This window comes from Capsicum annuum, chromosome 1 (genome assembly GCF_002878395.1).
Source record: "Capsicum annuum cultivar UCD-10X-F1 chromosome 1, UCD10Xv1.1, whole genome shotgun sequence".
Taxonomy (NCBI): domain Eukaryota; kingdom Viridiplantae; phylum Streptophyta; class Magnoliopsida; order Solanales; family Solanaceae; genus Capsicum; species Capsicum annuum.
The window spans coordinates 94,985,009-94,995,837 of NC_061111.1; the positions used below are offsets into that span (position 1 = coordinate 94,985,009).

Sequence of the window (10,829 nt, forward strand, 5' to 3'; positions counted from 1 at the left end):
AGGAATTATGTTGGAGGTTTTTTTTAAAAGAAATTTGTTTTATTAAAAATATGTTGGAGGCTTTTTTTTTTAAATTTAGTTTTATTAAAAAAAAAAAATTGGGGCCCTCAGTGCCACTTGGCACTTTTCTATTCGTAACTTAATAAAAAAATTACTATTCACGCGCCTCTCGAGATTACACAGCACGCACAGTGCCATGTAGGCAAAAAATGCCCAATTGAATCAAAATTCGAAGGGTTTAGGGGCCTGATAGGTACAGGCCATAGTTGAGGTGTCTAAGTGAATTTTGGCAATAAGTTTGAGTGCCTATCGATGCCATTGGCCTAAACTCTTCAACTCATTACATCACAATATTTTAAATTCTTTTTTAGACTATTAACTTAAGCATGAAGCACAAATGGTGACATGTCATTAAAAAATTAAATAATTATATGTAGACAATTACGTAGAATGGACTTAGAAATGTCAGATGCCCCTTTCATTTCTCATTCGCGTTTTGTCATCTAGACACCCATACTTACACTTACACTTACACTTTCTCCTTCGATTTCTGAAAGTATGATTGATGTGGATGTTTAGCTGTAGCATAAGATCTTTAATCTCCTCTATACTCTCTTTTTGCATCCAGGGGACTCTCCATTCTTCTCGAATCATAATTTTTAAACCAAGGAAATCAGTCTCCAAATGTATCTGGAGAAAATTCTGACTAAGACAGTACTTAACAGCCTTTAGGATTGCTATTGACTTAACCTTCATATTAGTCGCGATTCCAAGATTATGAGCTTTTGCATAGATTAGATCACCATCACTGTTTCTAATGCAGAAACCATATGAACTCATACTTGGGCTACCTTTACTAGCTCCATCTGTATTGCATGTAACCCAACCCTTTTCGTCTTCTTCCATTTCACTACAAGATAGTGAAGTCTGGGTTTGTAAGCTTGCAATGTATTCATCATTCCATTCTAGTGGAAAGGTACCTCCTTTATCCGTGGAAGTTTAATGAGGTGAAACACATTTATTTGACATTGATATTTCATCTTATTTAAAGTAACATCTTTTCTATGTCTTCTAGCATTTCTCCTTTTTCATAATTCCCATATCACCATTTCTGGAATAGCTTTTGAGATGTGCCTTATCTTTGGATGGCCTTTATAGTTCTACCACTTGTATATGAGTTGGTGTGGGTTGAGTCTGTCCATGTTGATACCCGCACAGGAAGCAAACTGTCTTCATAGCTGTTGAGCTATGAGGGCTGGTAGTAATAAATGGTTCATAGTCTCTAGATGTCCTTCTTTACAACAATGTCATTTGGAGATAATGTGAATCCACATTCTTTTAAGATTATCATTAGTGGCTATTATTTTCTCCATGCTCTTCACAAAAAGAACGTTATCTTAAAAGAAATGCCTTTATCCAAATATTCTGCATCCATTCTATTTCATCTCTCATGTGTCTTATGATTTGATAGGTTAATTTCACAGTGAATTCTCCCTTAGTGTTCCACATCCAACATGCTTTGTCATTTTCTGCAAGTCCAATGCATGGTTTAATGGTTTCAGCAATGTGTAATAAGTTCCTCTGACAGATGCTCTATGAGCTTTACCACATTTTATTCATCATTAGAGATAAAATCCTGTACTTCATTTCCTCCTCTCTTTCTTCCCATCCTTCCACATGATATAATGTCCCTACTCTTGTCCATTTATCAAACCAGAAACTGGAATTTCCAGCCTTTAGCTGCCACTAAATTTCATATTCTACTTCCTCTCTTACTTCTTGTATCTTCCTCCATACACGAAAAGCACCAATGTTTCTTGTGATGAAAGGATGGAGCTTTTTACAATATTTGTTACACATATAGGTACTCTATAAAGATGAAGTTGACACTCTAAATTTCCACCACAGTTTGACAAATAAGGCCTTTGACACATCATGTAATGATCTGAATCCTAGTCCTTCTTCCTTTCTGGGATAACACATGTCTTCCAAAGCAACCCGGTATCTTCTTTTTAAACCTCCTGAACTGCCCAAAAGAATTTAGCAAAAATATGATGTAACTGATCAATTACCTTTCTAGGGGGATTCATAGCTGAAAATATATAGACAGGCGTGGATTGCAGTAAATGATTGATGAGAATGTATTTACCCTCAAGAGTTAGTAGCTTATTCTGCCACATCAATAACCTTCTTGTCACCTTTCTTAATAAATCTTTAGAATAAGTCTTATTCTTTCTACCATAGAAAATAGGACAACCTAAATTGGTAAAAGGGAAGTTTCCTTGTTTTATACCTGTTAATCTTCTCAACTTTGTTGTCATAATCAGTGGTGGTTTGTCATGTAGGTAGAAAAAACACTTCTTCTTGTTGACCAATTGTTCTGGATGCTCTCATAATTCTTTAAGACCATTATTATTTTAATGATGAATATCCTATCTCATGAACAAAAAGGATGGTATCATCTGCATCTGAGAGATGATTAATCTCAGGACTCCACTTTAGAAGCCCATATCCCTTGAATTGTCTGTCACTGCGTAACCTATTTAGTTCCCTAGCTAAGAATTTTGCAGGAATTATGATAATTCTGTTGGTGAAAGTACTTAAACTTATAGGTTTAAGATTTGAAACGTCTTTCACCATTTCCTTTTTAAGAAATAAAATCAAATTGGTATGAGTAATAAATTTAGACAGTTCTTACCCACAAAAGAATACTCTTACTAGTTTGATATTATCTTCTCCAATAATATCCCAACAACTCTAAAAGGATACTCCTGAGAAACCATTAGGTCTACAAGTATTGTCCCCATTGAGATAAAAAAATCACCCTTTTAACCTCATTTATTTTTTGTAATCTTATCATTTTATCATTCTGCTCTTCACTAATTAGCTTGGTTATACATTGTAACAAATCCTATTCTTGGCTCGCCCCTTCTTCTGAGAACTGTTCTGTGAAGAATGCAAAAACCTTCTCTCATTTATTTGAAGATTTATTCCTTGATTTTTGTTAATCTCTGCAATGTGTAACTTTTTTTCTTCCTTTCATATAGGAATGAAAGAACTTGATATTTTTATCCCCCTCTGCAAACCACCTTATTCAGCTTTTCTGTTTTTAAAATTCTTCCTCAATTTTCATAAATCTTTTTAACCCATCTTGTACTTTGTGCAATTCTACTCTATTAGCTGCAGTAGGCATTATTTCCAGTCGTGCTTCCTTTACTTTAATCACATTTTCCATGGTGTCAATATTTTGAAAAATATTTTCAAAAGCTACCTTAATCCAATCTAATAGTGCCTTTTTTGCATTCTTTAGTTTGCTTGGAGTTCTATGAAGGATTCCTGCAAAGTTGATATTCCTATTCTACCTCACAACTTTCTTGAAATTAGGATGTTTCATCCAAAAATTCAAAAATCTAAATGGCTTGGTTATGGATTATTCTTCTATATTACAAATAATAAAAAGATGGTGCATGGTTGGATCCTTGTCTTATCAAGTGATGAACTTCAGAGAAAGGGAAGATTAAATGCTTAATTAACCAGGACTCTATCCAACCTTTTAAAAATATACTCTTCTTTAATTCTCCCATTCCACCAGGTCTATTTACTTTCTATGAAGTTTACCTCTATTAATTCACAATTGTTGATGTAGAGAGTAAAGTCTGTTCCTTTATTTTGAGTAAATGGTAAGCCACCCAACATTTCATCCTCTAAAATTATTACATTAAAATCTTCCCCTACTATTTATGGATTTTGGTTGGTTTCAGTAATGTGTTTCAGTTCCTCCCATAATTTCAATATGTCCAATGCACTACATCTAGCATAGATAGTAGTAATATGAAAATATTTATTATCCTTGTTGAATTTCATAATTAACTATTGTATGAAATCCAAAATGATCTAACTTTTCCAATTTTCTTCCCAGAATTTCATTGTTATTGGTTGTTGTATTGTTTTTAATCTCAAGAGTATGTTGCATGTAGTCTTTTTCTGTCTTTTACTTAGAATGTTGAGGTCTTTGCTCTGTGTCTAGTGTTTTTGTCTCTACCTGCTTCTTTGATCCTTCTGCTGACACCCAACTTTACTTGAAATTAATATGCTACTTCCCTGTTCCTTATTTCTTTGTGTAGTCGAATCAGTATTTGATTGAACTATTATCTCCATTTCTTTCCCTTTTCCATCATGTTTTTCTACTGATCCTATCACCCAGTCGTGACCTACTTTAGGTTATTCCCCTCCTATACTATGTCAACTTTTCTGTTTTCTTTTTTGCCAACTTTTTGTGTTTCATCCTATGTTGTTTTCTCCTGCATCGTGTTTTGTTCTGTGTTTTCAAGGGCTTCAAATTGATTGGCCACCCCTACTCTATTCCATCTCATCTCTTGTCTCCACATATCTTTATTTATTCTTTTTACCTATTTTTTGTTTCTCTGTTCTTTAAACTCATCTACATTATTACCCTTTTGTTTTCCTTCTAATTTTTGATATTGTTCATTCTTGCCTTCCTGTTTATTTTCCATTGTTCTTGTATTATTGTTAATTTCTTTGTTCTTCTGCTGATTGTTACTTTCTTCCTCCTCCTATTTGGGATATAATTTTAGATGCTCCACACAAAATTGTTGTTTATTGTCTTCCTGAATCATGCATGTTCTACAATATTTAGGGATGTAATAATATTTTATTCTAATTAACTTTTCAGTGATTTCCCTATTTTGCTTCTTCACTCCAATGTTAATGCGCTTGGGGAATTCTCCAAATAAGTTAATTTTGACTTCCACTCTTGCACAGTTGGGTGATGTTTTGGCTTTTGACGGAATATTTTGTATATTTTTCAAGGGATAATTGTATGTTTTCAAGCAACCAATGTTGTATTTAATACTGGATTTTAGTATTTTCAGGTTAAGGAGTTAGCTGAAGGAGAAACTTAGGAAAATAGCAAAAAAAGGCCACTGATGGTTAAACTGGCGGACCATCAGCCATGTGACGGACCGTCAGGGTGGTCGTCAAAGTAAAATAGAAGATGACAAATAAATGATCTCTGCAACGGTCCAAGTGGCGGATCGTCAACCATCCGATGGACCGCCAACTTGGCTGTCAGGACGAAACAGAACATGACATCATAGAGGATCAAGTGACGGCCCATGCGATGGACCGCCGGGCCAGCGATGGTCTACCAATGTGACCGTCAACCCTTAACAGAACCTGACATTCTGGAACCATCAGGGACGATCCACGCGATAGACCGTCAGGTTTTCGATGGGCCGTCATCCCGACCTCAACTTAGACGCGGCTTTTTTGAGTTCGAATTTTAAGTCCTCTGTACCTGGGAACATATAAATACCCAGTTTAGGTTTTATTTAGGTATCTTTTATCATATTTCCAACTTCTTCTTATTTAGCCTGAGATTCAGGCTAGAATTGTGGATCTAAACGTTTTATACCAATTCTCCTTTGAAGATTCAAGAACAAATCTTGTGATCTTTTGTAAGTAATTTCTGAATTTATTTATGAGAAACAAAATGACTTCTTTTTTTTATTCTATTGAAATGTGTGGATAAGCTTTCATAACTAGGGTTATGGGAGCCTTGATGTGAATAGCTGTTTGGGGTTGTGAAAATATTTGATTTCCATGGTTAACTGAAGTTGTATAAACCCTTTTTCACAATAACGACCTTTCTTGGTTGCAAACTTGAAGGGTGAGCCCAAGAACATCACTTGTTCGAATAGAAAAGTGCTTGTTTGGAAAAGAAGAGGTTCACATGGAATCTAAGGGATTTAACCTTTGGGTTAAGGGTCGATGCCTTAACAGGATCAATCCACATGAGAAAATAAGTTGAATAAATTAATGCATCTTTTAAGTTTGAGAGAATTGAAAGATAATCTACTCATTTAGGTTGAGAGACAAATGGGTAAATTATAGGATTCAATAACTCTTGCAATTGAAGTGATTAATTGGAAATTCAAAATAAGTTGCAAACCATAACTCTCATTTGTCTACTCTCATTGAATTATCATTGCAATAAGAATCACCGACTGGAATACTTTCTGTTACAAATAACGAGATAAAATTTATAAATCAGACTCCCCGTTTAATTCGGAACCTTTGATCAACAGTATAGTAACAACCACAATACTTAGTGAACACAGTTGGTGAACACAGTATTTCCTGTGGGATTCAACCCCAACCTAGTTGGATTATATATTTGACAACGACCGCTTACTCTCTCGTAAGAGAGGTTGTCAATTAAGTTTGTGATTGTTAATTGACCTTTGGTCAAGTTTTCCAAATTTTACCTTTATTTGTTGTTTTTGTTTTATTACAGGCTCATTATTATTTATTCCACGCACCAGAAGTTCAGGAGAATCGCTATTACTTTTCAATCCTGAACCGCATCTAATTGGTAGAGTGGAAGAACAACAAGAAGTTGATAGACTAGCCACCTTGGCTAGAGCACAGGTTAATCGGCAAAATGATGGTCAACCAGCTCGTGACCCTAATCATGATGAGGAGTATTTTGGGGATGATGATCTGATCAACCCAGCAAATAGGAGGCGTGCGGAGAATGTAGAGGTAGCTATAAATAGAAATTGGGTAGCTAGAGGGAGAGCAAACTACCAACCTACTATGCAATTTGATAGTGATGACAAGGAGGATGACTTGAACGAAGCTAGTGCTATAGGAGCGATTATTCCACCTCCACTAGTACTTGGGGTGAAGTTCAACATAACCAGCACCATGATACAACTGCTTAATCTTAAGGGGTTTTTTGGAGGACTTCCGGGGGATGAACCAAATATGCACTTGGTGAATTTTATCAATATTTGCAAATCCTTTGATAACCCTGGTGTTGGCCAAAATGCAATTTTTCTTCGGTTGTTCCCACTGTCTTTGTTTGGCAAGGCAACAATATGGTTGAATAAGTTGGCCGTCAATTTTATAAAGAAAATTGAAAAGAGCTTTCCTAGAAAGGTTCTTTCTGCTCTCCAGGATGTTACAGTTGAGGGATGAAGTCAACAACTTCAAAAAATTACCAAATGAGGCACTGCATGAAACTTGGATGCAATTCAAGAAAAAGTTGACACAGTGCCCCAACCATAAGATGACTGACAAGCATTTAATGGAGACTTTTTATAGATCCTTGAACTCTATAACCAAACCAACAGTTGACAATACAATAGGAGGAGCATTCATAGAGCTTACATTCAATGAGGCTGCAGACATGTTGGAGCAGTTGACTAAGACAAGTAGAGCTTGGCACATCAGGGATTCTGTGGTAGCAAGCCCTACTATGTTTAGTGATATATCAATGGATCAACTTCGGAAAGAGGAGGAACGTGAGTAAGATATGGCACACATGAAAACACAGATGGATCTACTTACTAAACACTTATTATTCGAGAAGACTGAGAAGGTAAAAGCTGTTAGGTCGTAAGGCAGAGCTGATTCTGATTTTGAAGAGGAGGCGAACTATCTAAATAATCAAAGAGGTTTCTGAGTCAATAACTAAGAGAATTAAGGTCAGAACTATTATGACAAGGCTGGTTACAAAGATAGGGACCAAGGGAGTTGGAAGAACAAAAATGATAGGAATAGACTGTATATACCTCCTGGAAATTGGACTAATGCAGCTACCAATTCAGGCAAGATGTCAATGGAGGACATGATGGAGAAACTATTAAAGGGAGTTGAGGCTACCGATGCTGGGGTGACGACAATGAAGAGTGACTTATCTTTCATGAGCCAGCTAGTAAATTCACACTCAACTTTTATTAAGTAGTTAGAGCAGCAGATGAGCCAACTCTCGGTAGCATTTAATCAAAGGAAGAGCGGTACCTTGCCTAGCGATACAATGCAGAATCCTTAGAACGATCGCTCTTGCATGGCAGTTACCATTTGGAGTGATAAAGTATTACGTGGACCTACTGTGGGCAAGGCTATGATTGACAATGTGATCGAAGAAGAGGTAGAAGCTGATGAAACCCATCCAGTAGAGTCTAAGAAGCTAGATAGTAATGTGAGTACATCTAACCATCAACATGTTGATGAGTTAGAGGAAGAAAAAAAGAAGAAGGAGGAAGTGGTTACTACTCTTCCAAAACCACCGTCGCCCTTTCCTCATAGATTGAAGAAAAAAGCCGATGATACAAGATTTATACAATTCATGGCGATGTTGAAGCAGCTAATGGTAAATATGCCTTTAGTTGAGGCATTAGAGAAGATGCCTGGGTATGCTAAGTTTATAAAAGACCTGGTAACGAAGAAGAGAATAGTGAGCTACGAACTGGTGGATAATCTTTACCATTGTGGTGCTATTTTAACAAGGTCTATGGTGCAAAAGAAAGTAGACCCAGGAGCATTTACTATTCCTTTCACTATCGCGTCTCTTGATTTTGTTAAAGCTTTATGTGAAGTGGGAGAAAGTATTAATCTGGTGCTACTTGCTGTTAATAAGAAGTTGGGGTTGGGGGATCCTACACCCACAAACATGCGACTAGTGATGGCGGACATGTCGGTAAAGCGGCCAGTGGTATTATATGATGTGCTAGTGAAGGTTGCCAGCTTTATATTCCCTGTGGATTTTTTTATTGTGGATTTTGAGGTGCCCATAATCTTGGGTCGACCTTTTCTTGCAACTGGAAGCATACTTATTGATTTGTGAGATAATAAGCTCTTGTTCAGGCTTAATGCTGAAGTAGTTTGGTTTGATGTATGTCAATCTATGAAGCAGCACAAGGAAATGAGTGTGTTCTCTATTGTGGATTTTTATTATGAGGATGAGCAAGAAGTGCCGATAAAGGAAAAATTTATTATCGAGCCTTTGGCTGCAGTCTTGATGAATTTTGATTGCGAAGGCATTGAAGAGTATGAGGAGACTGTGTGTGCCTTGAATGGAATGGGATAGTATACTTATGCTCCTAAGAAGCTAGATCTAGATCTTAAAAATTGCCCAACACCACTGGCTAAGCCATCTATTGAAGAGCCACTGGTGTTGGAGTTGAAGGAATTGTCAGGCTATCTATGGTATGTGTTTTTAGGCAGTGGAAGTACTTTACCTATGATTATTGCAGAAGATCTGGGTGAGCATCAAGTGGAGGCACTTATCTCAGTACTCCGGAGGTACAAAAGGGTGATAGGCTGGACTATAACGGATATTATTGGCATTCCTCCGGGTATATGCACTCACAAAACTCAGTTTGAGAAAGACTACACTCCTACCATTGAGCACCAACACCGTCTTAATCCACATATGCAAGAGGTGGTTAAGAAGGAGATCATAAAATGGCTTGACACAAGAGTTGTATAACCTATTTCCTATAGTAAGTGGGTAAGCCTGTCCAATGTGTGCCCAAGTAAAGGGGCATGACTATTATAGCGAACGAAAAAAATTTGTTGATTTTGCTCAGACCTGTGACATGGTGGAGAGTTTGTATGGACTATCGTAAGCTCAACTCATGGACTTTGAAGGACCACTTCCCAATGCCTTTCATGGATCAGATGCTTGATCGGTTGGCGAGAAGAGGTTGGTATTATTTCCTGGATGGGTATTCAGGGTATAACCAAATTTCTATAGCCCCAGAAGATCAGGAGAATACAACATTTACTTGCCCGTATGGTACTTTTGCTTTTAAACGGATGCCATTTGGTTTGTGTAATGCACTCGCTGCCTTTCAACGATGAATTATGTCTATCTTTTCCGATATGGTTGAAGACACCTTGGAGGTGTTTATGGATGACTTCTCAGTGGTAGGTGATTCTTTTGAGCTTTGTTTGGTGAATCTGAGAAGAGCTTTGCAACGGTGAGAGGAATTTAATCTTGTGCTTAATTGGGAGAAATGTCACTTCATGGTGAAGGAGGGCATTTTCCTTGGTTACAAAATTTCAGCCAAGGGGATTGAGGTCAACCGGGCTAAGGTCGAGGTTATTGAGAAGCTACCACCTCCCATTTCAGTAAAGGGATTGCGTAGTTTCCTTGGTGATGTGGGTTTCTATTGGCGATTTATAAAAAACTTCTCAAAAATTGCAAACCCACTTTACAAACTTTTGGAGAAGGAGGCCAAGTTTATATTCGATGGTGATTGGTTGAAGGAATTTGAATACCTTAAAGGGAAATTAATTGATGTCTCTATTATTGTCACTCCAGATTGGTCAAAGTCATTTGAGATTATGTGCGATGCAAGAGGAGTGGCACTTGGGTCTATGATTGGCCAAAAGAGAGATAAGCTGTTTCAACCCATTTATTATGCAAGAAAGGCCTTAAATGGAGCTCAGAAGAACTACACTGTTACTGAACAGGAACTTCTTGCAGTTGTCTATGCCTTTGAGAAGTTCTGGGCTTACCTATTGGGAACCAAGGTGGTGGTTCATACAGACCACGCCGCTTTGAGATATTTAATGGAAAAGAAGGACGCTAAGCTAAGGTTAATCAGATGGGTACTGCTCCTTCAAGAATTTGACTTTAAAGTCAAAGATCAGAAGGAATATGAGAATCAAGTTGCGGACCACTTGTCCAGACTGAAGGGAGGTCAAACACTCAAGGATGAGCTAGAAATTGATGATGCATTTCCAGATGAGAAAATCTTAGCTGCTATAATAGAAAGAATACCTTGGTACACAGACTTTGCAAACTATGTGGTGAGTGAGGTTATTCCAGAGAACCTTTCTTTTCACCAAAGAAAGAAGTTTCTTCATGATGTTACACACTACTTTTGGGATGAGCTATATTTGTTTCGGTGTTGTGCAGATAATATTATAAGAAGGTGTATCCCAAAAATGGACATGCTGAATATTTTGGAAGCTTGTCATTCTTCTCCGATTAGTGGTCACCATGCAGGTGA

At 37.1% G+C, this 10,829-nt stretch overlaps 2 protein-coding genes across 2 annotated transcripts; both read left to right on the forward strand.

The window, feature by feature from the left end:
- The first annotated feature begins 5,159 nt into the window (after window positions 1-5,159).
- LOC124897816 lies at window positions 5,160-9,993 on the forward strand. Its single transcript, XM_047411346.1, has 3 exons — window positions 5,160-5,243; window positions 5,393-5,477; window positions 6,317-9,993. The coding sequence occupies exons 1-3, from the start codon at window positions 5,160-5,162 to the stop codon at window positions 7,000-7,002; spliced, it is 855 nt and encodes a 284-aa protein (XP_047267302.1). The 3' UTR covers window positions 7,003-9,993.
- LOC124897817 lies at window positions 7,874-8,653 on the forward strand. The gene has a single exon (XM_047411354.1). It carries the CDS (start codon window positions 7,874-7,876, stop codon window positions 8,651-8,653), a length of 780 nt encoding a protein of 259 aa, XP_047267310.1.
- Window positions 9,994-10,829: the final 836 nt, after the last annotated feature.